Source organism: Scomber scombrus, chromosome 3 (genome assembly GCF_963691925.1).
Source record: "Scomber scombrus chromosome 3, fScoSco1.1, whole genome shotgun sequence".
Taxonomy (NCBI): Eukaryota; Metazoa; Chordata; class Actinopteri; order Scombriformes; family Scombridae; genus Scomber; species Scomber scombrus.
This window is the reverse complement of record NC_084972.1, coordinates 31912509-31935658: the sequence shown is the minus strand read 5'-3', so window position 1 is coordinate 31935658 and position 23150 is coordinate 31912509. Positions and strand designations below refer to the sequence as shown.

The window sequence follows — 23150 nt, the reverse complement described above, 5'->3', positions numbered from 1 at the left end:
GTGGATTTGTTTTCCTCTTATGATTATAAAGCTGTTTCTAATCTCTGCAGAGACGTTGGTGGAAACATTAGGAGTGCTTTCAAACTGGCTCAAGGAGAAACAAGCTGTGTTTTTCAGCATTTCACTCATGTTATATACACTTAACAACAACCTGAAGCCTATTTATACACTTAAAGTCTATTTTCATGCATAACTACAATGATCGTGTATAGTGAAGTCGGCTTTGAATGCTGCCAAAATGCAGGTGACCCACACTGTAGGTCTACTGTGTCTAAATACACCGATTGAGAACTAAAGTGATGCTGCTAAACAAACATGCTACTATCGCTAAGCAGCCTGTGTGAGCATTGTGTTAGTCACGTGCATGCATAGAGGCAATATTATAAGATAAATACAAATAACATGCTTTTTTTTTTTTTGGCCATGTGTGCACTTTTGTACACTTCCTTATTATAATCTAGTTGTCAAAAGTACTCAGTTTGATCAATTTAACTCAGGTCAATCACTATTCAGAAAATGACCTGCACTATATTGAGTTAGCAGCCTGACTTCAGTGATTTAATAATAATTGAATAGATAAGAAGCGTTGAACACAAACTCTGTGTGTAGCCTATCTTTCCACTACAGGCTTTATATATTTATAGATTCATAATTAATTTCATTTCTTCTGCATCCATCTGAGAGTGTGTATGTCTCTGTGTGTGTGTGTGTGTGTGTGTGTGTGTGTGTGTGTGTGTGTGTGTGTGTGTGTGTGTGTGTGTGTGTGTGTGTGTGTGTGTGTGTGTGTGTGTGTGTGTGTGTGTGTCCATATGTACTGTATATATGGCATGTTGACATCCGTCTTGTCACACAGCGCTAATTGGCTAGATTATAAATAAAGATGAACATGTTGTTTTTTCTTCTTTTTTTCAATAGTAACCCTTATTTATGAAATTACTATTTTCTGCCAACAATCCAGTTTTACTTTCACTCGGTTACACACGTAAAAAAAAAAAAGTTTGAGTTTGAAACATACTTATACAGTAATGCTGCCAGTGGAGTTGTGGGGACAATGATAATATTTACAGATGGAGGAGAAGGCGGGTTTCCCCTCATTTAATGGTCCTGCCACCCTCAGCTGGCTGTTCTCTACTGGTGTCAGCTAGTGTGTGTGTGTGTGTGTGTGTGTGTGTGTTTTAGTGTGTATGTGTGTGTTCAAAATCCCCACGTTTGTGTTCCACCCATGATGTCTATTGACTTGGCTATAATGAGGTGCTAATAAGCCACATTGACAGCATGCACATATAAAAAGTGTCAGTAAAGGGCCTTATGCTCATGTGTGTGTGTGTGTGTGTGTGTGTGTGTGTGTGTGTGTGTGTGTGTGTGTGTGTGTGTGTGTGTGTGTGTGTGTGTGTGTGTGTGTGTGTACATATGTGACGGTATATACATGCCAGCCAGCAGGTGCACAGTATGTCAGTGTGTAGATGACAGATTGTAGACATGCATGCACGTGTGTGTGTTTGAGAGTGTGTGTGTGTGTGTGTGTGTGTGTGTGTGTGTGTGTGTGTTTTCATGCAATAGGTGAGATATTTTTCATCCAACTCCGCCTTTAGGGGAAAGGAAAAGCATTGTAACATGACACACTATTCATATATATAGGTATGATAAACTATAGCCATCATATCACTGTTGAAATATGAATGTGTGTGTGATGGGGTAGAGGCCAATACAACCAGTAGAGACCCATGATAAGCTCTACATCATACCTACATGGGAATGGGTTTTTGTGTGTGTGTGTGTGTGTGTGTGTAGTTTTTAAGCTGATAGTATTCATATGAGCCCACAATGGTGATGATGATGATTATGATAATGATGAAGTACAGAGAACATATCCGCTTGCAGCAGAAACCATTTATACAAAGCCGAGATAAGCCGTAGCCATCACATCAGGAGTGTGTATGTGTGTGTGTGTATGTGTGTGTGTGCAGGTGCGTGTTTGTATGTAAAGTACGCAGCATCCATGCAGAGCTAGAAAAACACAGCTGCTGGTATATGAATATAGTTGTTTGCATCTTCTTATTTTTTCCCCCTTTTTTTAATGAACATGTGTCCATGTAGCATAAATACATGACAATAACCTTCCACAAATAGGTGTTATGGTTGCTATGGCTTCATGAGTCACTTCTGTCATTCAGCTATGTTTAATCTTATTAAGCTGTATAAGACAATACTTAAAAATGATGCTGTATTGAGGCAGTTATAGACACAGATCGGCAGTAATCAGCAGGACATTTTCATCTGTCTGTGCTACAAATCATTGATTTACTAAAAAAATAGTGATGTTTTATGATGTCATAATGCTGTTGTTAAGGTCTGGTTAGCTTTAGGCCCAAAAACCACTTGGTTATGATAATGGGAATATCATGATTTGCGTTAAAATTCACTTTGTCAAGATTAGAGAAATGTGGTTTGGGTTATAAACAATACTTCCTGAAAGTTGTGCAACGTGTGTCGTCATGGCTACAATAATTAACCACGATTGTTGTTGCAGTTTGTTAAAAAACATTTCCAAGAAACATGTTGGACTCAAGCTGTTGTTATGACCTATTGTGTTGTTTTTTACTTCAGAGGATGATTCAATTAAATTCAATTATAGTCATATATATATATATACATATATATATATATATATAGCGCCCAATCGCAACAGCAGTTATCTCATGGCTCTTTTCACATAGAGCCGGTCTAGACTGTACTGTTTATTTTACAGTGACCCGTCATTCACCCCTGAGCCGCACTTGGCGACAGTAGCAAGAAAAAACTCCCCTTTAACAGGAAGAAACCTCGAGCAGAACCAGACTCTAGGTGGGCGGCCATCTGCCTTGACCGGTTAGATGGAGAAAGAAAGGACAGTCTCCAAAAATGCAACAGTTTTTGTTGTTGTTAAAAAGATGGTGAAACAGGGAGAGAGAGATGGAGTCCCTGCTACTGTTCAGCCACCGCACTCTAATTTCTTTTTTGTCAGCTTCCTGTAAGAGATAGGAAGCCATTTTCCGGTCGGCATCACTTTGTTGTGCTATGAAATCCAACCTTCTCTAAAAAAAATAATAAATATCCACACAGCCCTCATTGGTTGACAATCAATCAATGAATTAATTACTTTTCACTTTTAGCAGAACCCACTTGTGATTGTCCTAAAATGTCCACACACATATATAATAAAACACATGAATACATATCAACACTCACACATTCCTCTCTCTCTCTCTCTCTCTCTCTCTCTCTCTCTCTCTCTCTCTCTCTCTCTCTCTCTCTCTCTCTCTCTCTCTCTCTCTCTCTCTCTCTCTCTCTCTCTCTCTCACACACACACACACACACACACACACACACACACACACACACACACACAGATCGTACCACACACAACCTGGTGGCGTGTTTTTTCTACACCATATTAATATTTATGACCAGTTTTAACGGCTTCGGCTTTTACAGCCGGGCTCTCAGCACTCTGCACTTTATTAATATCATAAGGACAATGTCAGCAGAGCCCTTAAAAGAGGGTTATGGGTATGACAGAGAGAGTGTGTGTGTGTGTGTGTGTGTGTGTGTGTGTGTGTGTGTGTGTGTGTGTGTGTGTGTGTGTGTGTGTGTGTGTGTGTGTGTGTGTGTGTGTGTGTAGGGAGGTTTTTGAGTTAGTTAGGTGCGAATGCAATGTTGTGTATGTATGTGAGTGTATACAGTTGTGTTCAATTAGTATTTAGTGAGGAGAAGATGTGTACTAGAGATGTGTATGGCACATTTTTCTTTTTACTTTAACTCCTCTTTTTTCACCTTTTTTCCTCGTTCATAGATGGATAGATAGATGCAGCCTTGTATTAGTCTGTGTGAGGTCTGCTGCTCTGTAAAAAGAAAGGAAATATTGATCATTTTCAGCCCTACTTGACTTTGTACTGAAACTCAGTCCAGTGTGTGTGTGTGTGTGTGTGTGTGTGTGTGTGTGTGTGTGTGTGTGTGTGTGTGTGTGTGTGTGTGTGTGTGTGTGTGTGTGTGTGTGTGTGTGTTGTGGTGTTCTCAGATTTTATGAGATTCCAATCTCTGGCCTCTCACCAGATGAAGGGTTCATGCCAGGGGGAAAAGTAGCCAACAAACCATTACAGAGATACCGCAGGGAGTCCAGTATCACACACACACAAACACACACACACACACACACACACACACACACAGATACAAGCACACACACATATGGATGAATGAGATATTGGTCAAGTGGAATGCAGAGGTATAGATCTGTGGCTGCGCTCTCAAGTAAAGGACAGAAGGACAAAAACTTTTCGGGCAAACACTTCTTAAATTTCTCAGCTTAGTGTTTTTTTGTGCATTTAATTTAATTTTAAGTTTCTTGTCTACTTCTGCTTTGCAAATTATTCAATTTCATAGGACGTTTGAACGAGTACATTTTGACTGGTACTGTACAGATATCGCAAATCACAATAATAATAGGAAGTGTTGCATTCCCTTCATTCAAATGTAATCCAGTGTAAAACTATCTCAGCTTTGTAACCTTTACAATAACAAAAACAACACACACTCTTCATCAAACTAAAGAATCATCCCTGCTTCCATTCACTCCTCTACCAAACCTCCATCTTCTATCTTCTTGCTCTTTTCTCATCCATGATCTATCTATTGACCAGCCTGTTGGTGATGGAGGCATCCGATGTGCACCGTTTTTTTTTTCTTCTTTTGAATTATTATTATTTATTTTTGCTCTTTTTTTCCTCACAGATTTAATCATTTTTTTGTATTATAGCAAAACACTTGAAACTTAAACAAGAACTCAGCATTTTGGGAGACTGGCCTGTTGGTTATCTGTGAAGTGATGAGAACATAGACAGTGAAATATCCACGTGTGCCGACTAGATCAACGGCTCCAGCGCCCCATGCTAATACTTTAGCATACTCAAAAGTTTAAAAAAGGAAAACTTACAGCAGCTCTAAAGTAAAATAAATAAAGTAACTATTATAGTACTGCATTTAGTGCAGAAGACACACATTGACAGCTGACTTAGGATGCATATGTACTGTGATATATAACATGGTCTTCCCTTTTCTAACGACCATGGACTACTTTACACTTTTCCAAAAAATGCATGTGGTTGTTTTTGGACCTACTTCAGGTAAGAATCCACATATTCATCCTACATGTAGTCATTTATTGACAGTAAACATGCTACTTCAGCTATATTTGGTAAATTATTGTTTCATTTTTTGCTAATTTGGAATATCTGCAAATCACACTGCATGTTAAAAAACACCAACTCTGTGCTATTAGATGTTATTTTTCCTCATTTTAAATAAAACACATAATTATTACTCAGTAAAAGTCTATGCTAAAGCATCAGCATGGAACATGATAATGAATGATGGATGAATTTGATGTCTATGTTTTCATCTCTTAATGGCAAAGTTAACAAACTGGTCAATCTCCTGTGACGAAAAGGGTAATTTTGTGGGTGAGTGAACTGATCATTTCACAAGCCATAGAGCTCCTTTATTACCTCTAATTTATTTGATTGACTACTGACCACTTCACAGCTGATTTATAGTAGGGGTATGTCAGCTAAATATGATATGAAAAAGACTGTAAAAATCCTCTAGAGAAGGTCTGCTAAGCTTCCACAGGACCTCTCCTCTTGTAAAGATAAAGTGGACCAAATAGAGACAAACATATTGACCAGACAGGCAGCAGAGTAAACGCAGCCTTCAGGCAGACAACTGGATACATGTACTGTCAAAGTGATTGACAGGCAACCACTCAGCATCTGTAGAGGCTTTATGAACCAAATCCAGAGAGACAGAGTCCGTAGACCGAAAAATATCTCACAAGCTTTTCATGAGGACACAAATACAGATGAATACAGATGTAGCAGTTTAGACGGACAGGTTGTGCAGATGGATAAGAGAAGACGAAACATGTTTAAAAAGTTTAAAATGTCAATGAGGCAAACATAACTAATCATTTAAAACCATGAACTAATCCAAATGTGTTTGTCCTTCTTCTGGGTTTTGCTCTGTTGTCATCATCGGCCTCACCTCACCATGCTTCAGAAGACATGCTTATTCCTACTCTTATTACCTGTAAGTAGAGATTTCACATCGGGAATAACTCCTTTCTCAGCCCATTTGATCCTTTTTCACTTTACCTTCTGATTTTTTTTTTTTTTTGTTACAATTTTGTCTTGTTTTTTCTTGCATCCTGTTTGACGTGTATCATATTTAACCCCATGCTGAATTAGAGGACATATACAGTACAGTATTTGAATCTTAAAATATTCAAAACCTAAGCCATCCTTGCTTAAAGCTTTAAAAAAAAAAGCTTCATCTAGCCCCTGTAGAATCCACATTTATCCTGTTTGATTGAGGTACCAGCCAACTACACTTCACTTCACTTACACTGTATGTTAAAAGGTCTACAGGAATACTTGCCAGCAACAAACTTTGACTCGATGCTTAGTAGACAAACACAGCTACCTGCAGGCACATTATGCCATTTGGCAGGTGGCACTAAATCGTGACTCTAAAGGAATGCAAATGCAGACTTAGCTTGCCAACAAAATGCAATAACAGTTGAGTGGTACAACATTGCTCTCACTGCGTTGTAAAACTGGAAACTTAAACGCTATCAGCAACTTATAAAAATCTATTTATTTGCAAGAAATTGTCTTTTTTTATGGACATCATCAGCCAAAAATATACTGCTATTCAAACCAGTTTTAGTCTATAGAGTTCAGCTTAGATGGACAAACATTGAAGTCCAAACAACCTCAGGCTCAAAGTATTCCCTGCATAATTTCTTCAATCAATTAGATGTTTAATTCGCTATTGTAATTAATTGCATCTTGTTCAACTTTCAACCAAAAGTAGACGTGAGTGATAAATATGTTATTTTCTTCTCAGACTGGTTCTATTGATAATAACGTCATTCAAGAGTACCTTAACAGTGTTTTTTAGTATGGAACCATGTCACTTAAACTTTCTGTTCTGGTCTTCTTTTGCAATAGAGTGCTTTGAAACATGAAATGTGACAATGACACTGTATAATATTGGATATGCACCCTGTGGCAAAACACTCATTGGGTGCACGTAGTATATAGGCTGGCTGGAACCGCCTTAGTTTGATGGTGAAGGGGAATTTTCAGTCAGACTTCATCTGCATTGTTTGCACGGTCCATCTCTTAAAGTGTCTCACCCTAAAAGGTCAATGCAATTCACTGTTATCTTCTCCACCAAGTGGCCATTTCCTGCTTATTAACCAATTCTAACAAGGTGCTATTATAGCTGTCTGTTCATACATGCGCAAGCACGTACGGGCACACACACTCCCAAACACACACACATGCACACACCAGCATATATACCTGAACAAACACACACACACACACACAGTTGCCCCGAGCTCCCTTACAAATCCCTGCAGACAATTTCTGAAAATCCCTGCTTTTTCCAGCTGTCTTCAAAGCATCTCAAAATTTCCTTCAAATCTGCAGCACAGTCCTAACTGAGCAGAACAGTCATCACATGCCAAAACTTCTTCTTGAAACAACCACCCTGTGGCTGTTTGACCCGTCCAGTAATTACTTTTTCACAGTGAAAAATATACACAATTAGGAAGATGGCAGCCATCGCTGTGTTTTTGCTGCTTTTTTTTCCTCACGCAGTCTTTCATTTGTTTTTATCAGAAAAATGAATACATACTGCCATATTGACTCCGCTAGCAATCAGCCTGTGTTACAGACACAAACACACTAATGAAAAATATATAGCCTAGTCCAAATCATGCACACAAACACAAATACACACATACTCCAACTGAAGTACCTAAGTCCTGCATACACTGCACATTATACATAAACGAGCATTGTTTATTGTCATTTGCATATCTGACACACACACACACACACACACACACACACACACACACACACACACACACAGCAGTTAAATGCATGGGCACTCAAATGCACACACTCCTTTATTTGATGTACATGTAATATTTGAAACAATTAGTCTCTCATAGAGCCCTAAACAGTGTGCTGGCATGGCTGATACTGGCTGATACTATTGGAAAGCAGATTTTTCCACTTGTCTGTACCCTAAATGCCTCTCATGCAGACATCAGTAGACATTGCAATTTACTGATGTTCCCTCAACATTTCACATACAGGCTATTAGGAGACTCCAATTTTGAGCTGAGCTGAAGTTGCTGAGATGAACTGCAGTGCCCATTTAAAATGTGCCTGAGACATCCTGCACTACGAATGTATATGTCTAGTTGTGTTCACATCACATGTGAGGAATGGGAATAGTAGACCTTAACTCTCTGGAATATTTCAATTCATTCTCTGTGGTAGTTCTTATAACTACAGATGTAATCCTCCCTCCGACCACAACGTGCAGAGTGGCGCTGGCCGTAGTTCTGCTTGTTGACTCCAGGGGCAGAAAAACAAACAGAAGTAATGTTGTTTATGATGTATTTTTATATATTACTCATGAACCCCTCATCCTTCCTTTGGTTCTCAGCAATGCACCTGCCAATGGATAAAAAGTTGTTGAGATATGCAAAAAAACACATATACGTACAGACAGATGTACAGAGATTCCTTCTTTTATTGTTAAATTTAGTTATTTTCATCTTGCATCTGTCAAATGTTGTTGAAAACAGGAAATATAAGAAGAGAGAGGGTAGTAACATGTCACAAAAGTCTGTGGCCCTTTTTTAATTTAATTAATTTTTTTAAATATAAATGATTAGTATTGGCCAAGCAGCATCATATTAAATTATTTCTGCCTTGTGGAAAAATAAAGCACATTAAACATCAAATAGCGTATGCACAAGCATATGTGTACAAACACACAATCTCACACATATACATGCACACACAGCTATAGCCCAAGGATGTTTACAGTTAGATGAGAGAGGGATTAAAAGATGTGTTAGAGTCCTGCAGTGTGTGTGTGCGTGTGTGTGTGTGTGTGTGTGTGTGTGTGTGTTTGTGTATTTGTACTCTCTCTCTCTCTCTCTCTCTCTCTCTCTCTCTCTATTCCCAACCTCTATTTCTCTCTTCACCTCTCTCTGTATCCCTGAATCTCTCCCTCCCTGGCTGGGTCTGCCTCTAAATCCTGTGATACGCAGATGAAAGTTTGTTTGGGCTTTGCCTGCAGCCTCCTCTAGAGCTACCGCTGTCATCCTGAAGTGACTGACTGCCTGTGTGACTGCAGCAGCGGCTGGGGATGGCTTCAGGATATTTGAGCTATCTGGCAGCCGACCGACTGGCTGAGGCCATTCTAGCCATAATACAGGAGTTTTGTTAATCCTTTGACAAGTGAAACAAATGTTGTTCCCCTTGTTTGATTGGATGCCTTAAGGTTTCCCCTGTTGACTCTGTAGACTTCTACTGAAATGAATGCAATTATCTCTGCATGCATCACTTTCTAGGAAAATAACAGTGTTGGTAACCTTTAAATGGCTGTTTGTATCAGAGGCATATGTTTGTAGCTATAGAAAAGTATGCAGTTGTAGCTACACATATGTAAATAATGAACAAAAAAGATCTGATATAAGTTCTATCTCACTCTAGCTACTCTATGAGTCATCACATGTATGCAGCAGTGGCAATGTCTCTAGCTGCTGCTCTCATCCTTCTCACTTCAGCGACAGCTAATTCAGCTGATCTTACTTCTCCTATGGATGGAGTCGCTGCTCCAAGCTCATTCTTGCCCGTCATGACCTGGCCTTGTCTACGCCATTGATGGATATTTCTACTGGAGACACACGACCCTGCAGCTGGCAGTTCTCAGACAGCAGTGACATCAGCAGTGTGATGCAGGACATAGTTCAGTTAGAGGCATTTAAAAACATAGCATCTATTGTGCCCAGTATGTGCATTGGCATGTTGAGCGCATGACCCCCTTTCGGGCACACTGAACAGCTGTTTGTGTGCTATAGGTAGGGAGTGTCCGGTAAAGTCCTGTCCAAGAGTTGCCTATCTATTTGGCTTTGTGGCTTTGTGTTTGTCTTTGCATCTCCCAAACCTACAGGCAGCAGGTAAAGACCCCCCCACTGTGGTCCAAGCACATTCCACACATGGTATAGCTGCATCTACTGTCTTGTTCAGTGGGGTGAGTTTTGACGACCTTGTCCGTTCATAAGGTTCATAAGGTCTCTTGGGCATTTCAAGATCCGTGATTGCAAAGGCAACTCAGGGCTCAGAAATGGGTGGTGTGAGCTCTCTACCTATAGACCCCACCATTCCTACGCCATCAGCAGAGGCGATTTCTGCATAAGACCAGCAGAAAAATGCTGCCTTTTATCATGTGTGAGACACAAATAATCAGTAGGCACATCCTGATTGGCCAGCTACATGTCTGCATTGCATTCGTGTGATTGGAGGAAAGGATTACCCATAGAGTCCAGTAGTGGCCTCCTGTGATTATAGAACTAAGGTTACAATATCATAACCTTTGTTCTTCTGCCATCAATAAACCCTTACATTAGCATCTGATTAACACTTCTTCTGAGAACCGTAGTCTCCAGTAATAAAACGATATTTAATGTTGACCCATCCACTTTGATACTCTAGAATAACATCATCTGATTTCTCCATCGGTCCCATTATAATTACTTTGGCAGCGAGAGGTATATGTCACTTGAATGAGAAACTAGGCCATTTGGGACACTTGCTGAAACAATTCTGTTGTTTTTCTTGATAGGAAAAGTCTCTATGGATTGCTTTTTTGGAGGACGTGTGTGTGTTTTGTATTCCAAATACATATGGGCTGAGAGGACAGCTGTATTTTTATTATTTTTTATTCATTATATTATAACAGAGGGAGTGAGCACTGCTGTATTTCTATTATTTATATACATTATTTATATTCAAACAGGGGAAGTGAGGACTTACTATGTAGTGAAAGCACTTATTTGACGTCAGTAGAGGATAAATGTCCTAAAATCTATTTAAAAAAGCGTTACACTATTCTAGCCCATGTATGGTGCCACTCATGAGTGGTCTAACTTACCCTTAAAAAAGCAATGTATGGCATGAGCTTATAAAGTAAGAAGTGAAAAATAAAAAGTTCAAATGGGTTAAAAGAGAACTCTTGAGGCTTTAGGCAATATTAAATAATCACCCTCCATCAAATACCTGACAAATGAAAGAACTCCAAACTAAATAATCGGTAGCACACGTTTTTAAAAGTGTGAACGTTTTTACATGAATCCATGAACTTAATGAATTTTCATCAAAATGGATATCCAGCATTTGGAAAATGAACCCTTCTATTGCTCACAACACCTAATATATTAAATGAGAAACAATTAAAAAAGCAGTTGTGTTTTTTTTTGCTTTTTCTCAAGAGTTCACTGAAAGTACACCACCGTTTTACCTCCTCGCTTCATCTCATCTCATTCTGTGTCTCTCAGTGATAACGCCTCCTCTCAAACCCATCAATGAGACGGCTCAACTCAGCCCCCCTAAAAAAAAAAAAAAAAAGATCCACCACACATACACACATCGCTCATTATCGACACATCAAACGAACTGCAATTAACATCGCCCCAAGGCACAAAGTAGTGCATGATTCTCGCCGCGGTCGGCACCCAGTGGGGTAACCTTACTGCTTAATGAACTGCTGCTGTGACATTCATTAAAGGAGGATTATGTCGTGCTCATTGCCACTTACAATATGCAAGAGAATTTGTCATTTAAACGAGTCCATTAACGGGGATGAATGGTGTGATAGGTAGAGGTGTAGAGAAGGAAAGTGGAGGGGGGAGGAGGAAGAGAATAAAAGGGCTCTTCTCTTCTCTTCTCTCACAACTAACAAGTTTTTATCTGTTGCTTTTTTTCTATTTCTGCGATATCCATGACGTCTCTGCATCGTCTTTGCCTTTGTCACCCCGCCTTCATCCTCCATCTCATCCCGCCTGTTTCCATCTTTATCATCCTCCATTCTCTTTGCTCACCATTTTCTCTCTATATCTCTTCCTGTTTTTCATCTCCATCTCTTCATCTTTTTTTCCATTTGGCTTTCCTTTCTTTGCTCACCTCCTCCTCATCCTCCTCATCCTCCTCGCCTCATGCCCACTTTCTGTCAATGTGCAGTCAGAAAGCCAGGAATAGGCCTCTCTAAGCTCCAATCACACAGGAGGTTTTGAGGCTCCGTCTCCATTGCCAGGCCATTCCTCCTTTTCTGTCTTACTCTCTCTCTCTCTCTCTCTCTCTCTCTCTCTCTCTCTCTCTCTCTCTCTCTCTCTCTCTCTCTCTCTCTCTATCTCTCTCTCTCCTCTCTCTCTCTCTCTCATTCCACTGTCTTTCCTTTCTCTTCTTAAATTTTCTTCTCTATTCTTGAACTGTTTCTTTTCTTTTCCTTACTTTCTTGCTTCAGCATCTCTTTGTGATTTTTCATCCCTTTGTCTCTCAGCTCAATTGTTTAAGTATCCAAGGGCAATACAGCTCGTCGTCACCTGATCGCACACATGTGCACACTAGTATACTCTAATATACAATGATACAGCTTTAATTTCATATCACACACACACACACACGTTATTGCCCATTTTCTGTCAGCCAGTGGAATGATAGCGATGAAAAGAATTGCCTCCACATCTGACCTCTTGCTTATTGCTTTCTGACCCACAGAGGGCTTTACAAATGCAATTGAACACACACACACACACACACACACCACACCACACACACACACACACACACCACACACACACACACACACACACACACACACACACACACACACACACACACACACACACACACACACACCAGCAAACAATGAATTTTAGATAAAAAATGTGCACTGCAGGTGTAGCTTATTATGGGCCCTCACATTGCACTACTGTGTATAGCCACACACACAAGCTCAATACACACACACACACACACACACACAAGTATATACAGATACCATGTGTGCCAGCGATGTCTCTGTAGGGATTCTGTTCATATTGGATGATTCTGCAGCACTTGATTTATATATGAGTCTAACATTAACGGTTGCTGCAGCAAGTAATGTTCCTTTGTATGTAGTGAAACCAAAACTAGATAACCAAGACTTTTACAGTAGTTGCTTAAAACAATTTAAACAAAGCACTATATGGTAGGTGCCATGAATAACCCAGGCATATCCCATCAGTTAATTGTTTTCTATTAATTGGTTAAAACTTGTACGATTGAGTCATGAGTCATGAACCATATGATCAGAAACTTCAACATCATTTATAGTGAACTTTATGTTTTATGTCATGTTTAGCCAGCTGCTTTTTTGCAATAGATATCACTTAAAAATGTTCTCCAACTTCTTAATTTAAACACATATACATTTTTGCTTTTCTCTATCACTGACTCATCCCATAAAGAAACTTGATTAGTCATTGTTGGGAAGATATGGTTAATGATCTAAAGGAAAATGACATTTTGCATTTCTGTAATTTGGCTTTTAAAATGACTGAGCGGTTTTTACAGAGACTCATAAGCAGGCGTGTTAGGGTGGCTTCGTGATAGGTCACGGAGAAACACACCCACTCACTGGCCAGCGTGCACAATTAGCCAAATACAACAGACACGTGTACACACTCACACACACACACACACACACACACACACACACACACATGCACAATCACAGAACGCACAGCACATGCAGTACTTACAAAGCCTTCCAGAAGATCAAGTGTTTCTCACAGAAACAAGTACACAAATACACTGGCCTGCATTACACACACACACACACACACACACACACACACACACACAAACAGCCCACTGTATGCCTTTCGTGACTAGATGTCAGACACTTTAGATAAGTTGAAGAATGTGTTGGTGGATTCTGGGGGAGGTTATTTGTTGACTTCATCTTTTGCAGAGTGAGATGATTTTTAAATGACTCAACTGGAGATAAATTTGCTCTTAAAACTTAAAAAAAGCGATGCTGTTACTGATACATATATCAGCAATTTGCCTCCGCTGTTCATTTTCTAAAGCACAGCAGGCACTGGTGTGAACAAACGGCTTGAAGACACACTGTGAGAGAAACTTGGTTAATGGGTCGCTCTGTTCTGACAGCTTGTGGGCAGTACGGGACTCTCAGATTGTTGTGTGGCATTTTGCTGTTTAACACTTTTGAAAAGGCAAATCATGCCCCGACAACGGAATAAAGTGCAAGTGCCAACTGAAAAAAACATGCAAATGCAAAAAACAAACAGCTTATCTTGAACCCCAACCATGAATACAACGGCAGCACCTTTTTTTGAGATGTGCATTTAGTAGAGTTGAGATTTAAAGGCCCTAAACATCTATAGTCCACCCACACATGTGTTTTAATGTATCTTACCTCAGACTTGATCCTGATACTTTTGCACCTGTTGGATAGGGCAGCTGACCTTAATATTACTATTACTAATTCCAAGCATACCTTCACCCAAACTTCAACCTGAACAGAGGTCTAATCAGCAAACACTTATGTGTGTGTGTGTGTGTGTGTGTGTGTGTGTGTGTGTGTGTGTGTGTGTGTGTGTGTGTGTGTGTGTGTGCATGCAATGCCTTTAATATCCCAAAGGGGAAGCTTTGGTTTACAGACTGTTGTCAAATTAAACAGGAAGCATTAAATGGCCTATTGTAGATGTGTCGGCCAAACTCAAATAACATAGCATGCATAACATACTGTAACATAGAGAGTTATGCAAGTACTGTATGTACATAATGGCAGATAAGGTATGTGAATGATAACAATGCATTATTGCTTCTATGGTATGTTTTACGGTCCTTCACCTGCATAAATTCAATATCTATTAAATAAACCAACCTGCAGGAAAATGTGTTTTGGTTTTGAAATGAAAGTGAAGTTAATTGACCACTGAATGCATTGACTTGCGGTTTACTGTCAATTTGAGCCGCATGTATCTTCACTTATCTGTTGACATTGTGCTCCTCATTAAAGGAATACACTAAGTTAAGGAGACCAATCCATAAGTCAATGTATAATTTGGCTGGTAAAGTTACCCAAAAAAGCCCATGAAGCCTCATTAGGGCTGAGTATCGGTACTCAATACCTTTAACGTATCAACTGAAACAAATCGATACCAAGTAGTATCAACATCAACACATCTCCCATTAAACGATACCTGCAATCAATTCTTTTTGCACCCAGAGCTAGAAAATATGACTATTTGTACAGACTCGCTCACAGCCAATCAACGCAAATGTTCTTCGATTTAATGCAACATGTGATTGGTCCACTGCCACAGCAGCTACAACCCATCTGTGGTGGTGACTTCGTGGTGAAATTGAGTTAGCGTGTTTATCAGTTCAGCAGCCAAGATGCCACCTAAAAGCTCTTGAGTGTGGCTACACTACACGCCTGTTACATATGTGTATAAATCAAATAGTTTAGATGTGGAGGAGTGGTCGTATTTTATACATGATGGGTATCGAATGATGTTCTCAGTTGGTATCAGTATCACTTTAAGGGTACTTAGATTGGTAGTGGTATCAACATGTTTTAAACAATACCCAGCCCTAGTCCTCAGTGGATTTGAACCTGAAGGTCTATGGAAATTTTATTACTGCATTTGAGACCACTCACATTAAAATGAGATGTTTTTGAAGCATCACTGCCTTCAAAAGAACTTGAAGTTAATTAGCATCAGGGTTTGATTGCTTTCGTTCAATCCTCCTTTAGACTTGAAAGAACCTGCTGTTTAAATATATTGTATGTTTAATGTTTGAATTGCTCTGCAGGCAGGATATTAACCATAGTGAGTTGCAAACATACTTTGATGCAGTGGGTAAGCATTATAATCATAAAACAACTATTGAGAGTTATTTTAAAAGCAAAGAAAATTATTATGCTTATTAGCCCTTCCTTGGATTTCACTGCGACCCCATTTGAACCGAAAGCTTTTAAGGGCATAATGTAATTCAAGTTTACATCATACTTTGCAAACTGCTGGTCTACAAGAGGTTAAAGGTGTGTTTCTGTTAGCGTTGGTTAGAAAATACAGGTAAAAAATAAAAGGAAATGCATGATTTAAAAGAACAAAGATAATAATAATAATGTTACTCCCTTGAGGTTTAAGGTCTCAGTCAATATTTGTGAACATGAGCAACTTGCTCCTAAACCAAGAGGCCAGAGAACTGTTGCTCTATATTATCATAATAGGCCACTATTTTAAAATTAAACATGGATTTTACTTAATGGACTTTGCAACACATCCTCATTAAAAAAAACAGACAGTATTGGTCTAAAATTCAGACTAGCAAAAACAACCAATAGTTTGCATCAGCGGTAACTTAACACGACTCTTATACGGAGGAAAGCTGGCCAATCAGAACAGAGTTTGCAGAGTGGGAGGTGGGTCTTAAAGAGACAGGAGCTAAAACTACATTTTAGAGACATAAGCTGAACTGAGGAGCTGCATAAAGGGCCGGCATCAGATAAATAACGAGGTTTTTTGAAGTGTGAATCATGCAAAACTACTGTAGTGGAGTCCCAAATTCAATTTATAGAGCTGGAAATAAGCATGCATACAAGCAGACGCCATGCTATTCTATTGAATGCAGGCATGCCTCATTTATGCAGTGAAAAATAGAAGCACATTCACACTAAAAAATGAAGCACTTTAATTATCACTTCCAGTATGTTCAGGGTCATATAGCATTTCTGACTTCTGGTCGGTAGTTTTTTTAAGAGACACATGCAGGACAAGACAGTAAAAATCTGTTTTATGGTGGTACTTCTACAAGCTCTGGTGAATCTACTGGTCGATGTCAGATTGTAATGGCTCGCTGTCACTTCTGCCATCTGGCGTCTCAGCGGACTTTCAAGCCGAAGGTACAAGTAGAACTCAAAAGTGGCCGGCGCAAAATGGCCAACAGATGGGAGGTGTGACATGCGAACAGTTGAATGTAAGGGAAATAAAATTATTAGGATACAACCACACTCGAGGGACAAAAGTACATTCACCATTATAGCGGCTGTAGAAAGCTCTCTGTGTGTTACGTCAGCACTGATACTGAATGTCAACCGTCCCCCAGTGAATCGTACCGCTCGTCCTTTCTTTGCCTTAATTGCTCCGGACAAAAAAAAAATCTACCTTTCTTCTTAATTTCTAACTCTAAGCCCTTCAACTAAGCAATTTGAGGTCACATAAATATTTCTCCCTGTTGGTTACCTAGAATTTGATTCACCTTGCAAATTAAGGATTTTACTGAACAACTCAGTCATGAATAAAAAAGAAAAAAGTTAGAATATTACTGAAACTTGTTATGTTATCTGCACAAGGCAGTCTTATATAAACAGAAATATCAAAATAACTTAAAAACATCGCTTTTAATACAAATTGAAGTCTAACAATTGCTCCAAATCTAAAGCTTACAAAGTTGCTATTTGGTCATTGCAATAATATTTTGCACTGTGGACAACTTAGCCTCCATTAAATGCAAAAAAAAACAACTTTTTGATACTGCAATGCATTAAAAACAATGTTCATCCTCTTGACATTTTGTCTCTTCTGTGTCTTCTGCATGTTATAAAGAATTATAATCCTCTTCTGCTCACTGTTCTCACCATTAATCACCTGCCTGACAGACTTTTTGTTTTTTAAGATATATGTTTGTGTGTATGTGTGATTGTGTTTGGGCACCGCATGTGGATTTACACATATGTATGTGTGTCTGTGTGTGTGTGTGTGTGTGTGTGTGTGTGTAAATGTACCTGCCTTTGTATGTGTGTGTGTGTTTGCTTATATCTGTGTATGTGTGCTTGTTTGCGTGTACGTGTTCATGACACTGTAGGAAGTTGGCAAAGAAGCAGAAGGAGACGGCCAGCAGCTCCACCCAGCAGAGAGAGATGGGTCCGGTCACCACCGCTGATAAGAGCACCACCAAAGTGAGCACCCTGCACAAGGACGACCCCTTCTCCACCTCCAACCAGGACCTCAACGGATTCAGTAAGTCAAAATCCTATCTTACATCTACCAACTACAGCCGGCACCATCATGAAGTAGCCAAAAATAATTTGTCTTGTATAATAAGTTTGTTTTTTTTCTTTATATCTGTTCAAAAATACTCATACACTGTGTTTTTGTGCCATTAATCATTTTGTCAGATTCATTTATTCAAATAGTGGACATCTCTTTTCATAATGAAACTCTCCATATGTTCATCTTTCAACGATATCAGCAGCGTGTTATGCTGCTTCGCCAGCTTCCATCCAAAGTTTATGCTTTTGTAATCATTTTCATATTCAGCTCTCTAAACTTCCTCTGCAGTGTGATGCCTTATACATACTCAAGTTCATGTATTTGCAGTACTTATATGTGTGTGTGTGTGTGTGTGTGTGTGTGTGTGTGTGTGTGTGTGTGTGTGTGTTTCCTGCATGCATGCTACGTGTGTCTTGAAATGCATTCTTCTGAAAGTCACCCTGCCCGCATTTGTGTAGCTATGTGGCTTCATATTCCCATCTCTTTGTAAAGAGTGTGCGTGGGTGTGTGTGTGTGTGTGTGTGTGTGTGTGTGTGTCTGTGTGTGTGTGTGTGTGTGTGTGTGTGTGTGTGTGTCTGTGTGTGTCTGTGTGTGTGTGTGTCCAAGGTAATTAGACAGGGCCTCTCAGAAGGGCATTTTTCTCTTGAAAATGTCAGGCTGGCCTTTTGGGAGTGCTTGGCCATTGAAAGCCAGGGGTGCTGGAGAGGGACTAAGTAGCAAGTTAATGTCGGCCGTAATTGCCTGCACTCTTCCTCTAACTGTCCACGCAGCAATTCTGACAGACAATAATGTTTTTTTGTTGGAAACACTTAGAGGCTAGAACGCTTTTATCTGGACCTTGGATGTTTGATAAAGCTGTGATGTTTAAATCTGAACATTTCTTTGCTCTCAGATATTTTTTTCAGCATTCACATCATATAGTTAACTTATTTACTTTACTCTTCACCCTATTTATTGTAGTAATTGAAACGTTGGAGATTGATTTTCTTCCAATACGGCCTAACTGCACTTTATGTCTATTTATCAAGTTTTCAGTGTTCAGATCATTTAGAGGAGAAAAGGTTAATTTCCTCTGAGTGGTGGATGTCTGATTTATCAATGGTCATTTTGTAAGATAGATTTATTCGGTTTGACAGACTAAGAGTTAACTAAATTTAGCTTGGAGGCAAATATGTTATTTTGAGGAATTCACACTAGATTTGGAGCATGTCCAGTGAAATTTGGACTTTTAATAGGTGTCAGAATTCATGTGTTTTTTCTAGTCAGCTTTGGATGGATGTAAAAACATCTGTAAACCATATGCTATATGATCCAGTGGGATACTTCTATTTTACTTCTGTTTATCTACCATGCAGAGTTTTAAGAAAGAAAGCTAAAAAAAATCATAATTCAGCAACTTTTTAGTGTATCACTTCTAACAACTTTTCATCAGCTCGGTGTTCGATTTATCAAAGTGCTAGATGAACTAGTCTCTCTCTCCAACCGTCTCCTTTTCACAGTTGGTAATGCGTCAAGATTTAAGTAAAAAAAAAAAAAGAAAGAAAAAGAAGGAAACACACACATGTACAGCCAATCCAGGCTCAGTCCTAATGAGACACAGAAAAACGCTGACGCAAGGTAAAGGGACCCAATAATGTTTGCGCAGATGGATCCTCGCAGGGCAAATAACCTTTTTGTGTTATTGCATTCTCACCCAGTCACCAGCTATCTTCACAGGACATTGCTGTCAAAGCAGATTTCTCTTGGTATGCAGGTGCACTCCTCGCCGTATTAAAGTTGAGCTTCTTTTTTTGCGACGCATTAGCATACAGCGCCGGTACGCATGAGACGAGAGGGATTTTATCACAGAGGAGGAGAAAATATGTTGTGTTTGGGGGTATTAGCAAGAGGGGAGCAGAGAGGGGGGAGATGAGGAGGAAAAAAGAGAGGACAACAGACAGAGGAGAAGATAAAACTTAAATTATCTGCTGTAGGGAAATTGGGCCATTGTACCAGAAAACAGTAGAGTAAGCAGAATATGAATAAGAATTTAACAAAAAGGAGGGAGGGGGGGGGGGGGGGTGCTAGATGGATAATTTCACATCAAAAAATCATCATTGCATTCATTTTCAGGACATTAGTCAAATTACAAACACTGGTTGAGTTTACACTGCCATTTATTTAAAGATTTCATTTGAAGCAACATTTTTTGTGGGTTGTTTTTTATGGAAAACTGGAAAAGAAGCAAACCGAAATAAAGCTTTTGGAGTTACTGGTGTGCAAATGTTTTCCATCGAGACAATCAGAGGAGAAAACCTTTCATCTGTTGATGACAGGAAGCAGCAGAGAGTTTAACACAATTGTATCATTTCCAGAAACAATAAGAACTAATTAGCATTTTTCTCTCATATTGCGATATCAAATGCAGTTTTGTTTACACTTACTCACATGAATGCGTCTCTTTTTTCGCCCTGATCACAAAACATAATGCATCAGAGTCACTTTACCTACAACAGATGTAAATCTGAATGGATCCTTCTGCAGCCAAGATGCTGGCAGTAATGTACCTGAAAGGTTTTTTGAACTGCCAAAAAATCCCAGAAGAATGATTTAGATAGATACAGCTAACAATTAACTCTAACTAATTCAGATACAGTATATTTGCTTGTATTTGTATATGTATATATGTATAAATGTGTGTATGTAAATTTAGGCTGGGGCGTTATTTCTACTGGGGATCGCATGACATCATCGCCACAGAAAATCACTGTCTTATCATCTTTTCCTGCTTAGTCTAAAATGGTCTACATATGAAAAAAACAGTGAAATATGTCTTTACTGCATTTTCACAAACAGAATAAAGCTTTTATAATTCTGAAACTGTGTTTTTAAATAGGCTTTGGTCCAGATTTTACCAGTTTAGGTAGGCTGTACTATACTTTCTGGTGGAATATATCATTATGACCAACTTGATTATTTCCTGGATTTTGTGTCACCATAGTCCCTAAATGTATAAAATACAGGAAATGGGATTCAAATGGAAAACATATTTTATGGCGGAGGACCCCCCTCCCCTTGTTTGCCCCATCACAGGCACTTCATTCATCCTGCTGTCTTAAACACATACATTACAACTGCTGATGCTGCTTCCTCCTATTGCTTTAATGAAAGAGGGAGAAACATGGCTATTTCCAGTGTCACTTCAGTAGCCATAACCACAAGGAGATGACCGTGTAAATGGCTACTAAAGTAGTTGCACTTTGGGAGTAACTTAGCTATGTCTCGGAGAAGCTGATGCATTTACAACCTTTCAATATCTGCCTTTAATGTCCCTCTATCCACCTGATACTGATTGGTTGTCAGTCTGTCCAAATTGCATCTAAACTACCCTTTAGATTATCCCTTCGCAATTTGAAACAGAGCAAAATGGCATAACAAAAAATATAAAATCACATCGAAAAAGCTATGAAAACAGCCATAGAGTATAGGTACAGGTGAGAAATAGCAGAGAAGAACAGAAGTAGCAAGTAGAGCTGAAGAGGTAAGACAAGAAGAGAGCGGAGGTTGGGAGTGGGGGCAGCAGCAGGAAAGGGGAAGGGGAGCATATCATGTCATCAGCTCAGTCAGTATGAGGGTGGCGGAGAGATTTCTTTAGCTGTTAGCGGCAGAGTTTCCACTAATGGCCACCTGCTTGGCCCATCAGGAATCTGAAAGCATGAACACACACACACACACACAAAAACACACTGCATACGCTAATATGCATGAGTACTAATTGGCTGCTGAAAGCCTTTTTTTTTTTTTTAGATAAATGACGATTACTTTTAGTCGAGCACACAAACACACCCCGACTAGCTGCGGGTCTTATAGATAAATGTGTGTTGGCTAGCTGTGATATCTGCTGTGGATTATTGAACGGGCTTAGCCAGCATATAATATGTCACAGCCTGTCTCCCAGCAATCCCCCCCCCCTAGGTTTTATCTTATTGTGTGTGTGTGTATGTGTGTGTGTATGTGTCTATCCTACATATCATTTATTTATAGACCCCTAGCAGTCTGTGTGTGAGGCAGAGATAGACTATATTTGCAGAGGGCGTAGTAGCCATCAGTCACTGTGTAAAAAAGCAAGACCTGGTGGTGAATCATATTTATAAGCAATGCCCGGCTCTACTATAACAGCTTTCTGTTTTGTTTTGTTGACCTCATTCCCACAGTGGTCTTTTTTTTTTTTTTGGACTGGCAGATATGATCGACCACTGTGATAGCAGGAAAGTTAAGCTCATGAAAACTGAAAACCAGGTGCACTACGATCAATTTTAACCCAGATTCTCTGGAATCGGTGATATCCTCAACTAAAAGAGATCAAGTTGTAAGATATTTAACCCTCCTGTTGTCCTCGAGTCAAGGAAGGAAGGGAAGAAGAAGGAAGGAAGGGAAGAAGAAGGAAGGAAGGGAGGGAGGAAGGAAGAAGGAAGGAAAGGACAGAGAAAGGAAGGAAGGAAGGAAGGAAGGAAAGGAGGGAGGAAAGGAAAGAAGGAAGGGAGGAACAAGGAAAGAAAGGAGGAAGGATGGATGGAAGGGAGGAAGGAATAAGGAAGGAAAGGAGGGAGGGAGGAAGGAAGGAGGAAGGAAGAAGGAAGTAAAGGAGGGAGGGAGGAAGGAAGGAAGGGAGGGAGGGAGAAAGGAAAGGAAGGAGGGAGGAAGGAAGGAAGGACAGGAGAAGGAAGGAAGGGAGGAAGGAAGGAAGGAAGGAAAGGAGGAAGGACAGACGGAAGGAAGGAAGGGAGGAAAGAAGGAACAGTCAAAACAGACAGGGTCAATTTGACCCGGGAAGACGACACAAAGGTTAAACAACTAAACAATATTGTCATACGTCTGATTAGGTCTATATTAAGTAGATAATTGTCTTTTAATAAACAGTGATAGATAAATAACATTCATAGAAATGGGCAGATGGGTAATGAATCAAATATAAAAAACAGAGTGCATTAGGGGAGAAACATAATAAATGTTTCCCATAATTTTTGCATCCATTTATCCACTTAGACAGAAGCATCACTCCTAATAAAAAGCAGAATTATCCAATATAGTGATCACCTTTATCTGATTAAGAATGATAAACCATTTG

At 39.5% G+C, this 23150-nt stretch overlaps 1 protein-coding gene across 1 annotated transcript in view; it reads left to right on the top strand.

Annotated features, from left to right (window-relative positions):
• Positions 1-23150, top strand: part of ptprt (protein tyrosine phosphatase receptor type T) — a 422469-nt gene that overhangs the window by 297146 nt on the left and 102173 nt on the right. The window contains 1 exon segment of the mRNA XM_062414593.1: positions 17856-18010. Coding sequence (XP_062270577.1) covers positions 17856-18010 — 155 coding nt within the window.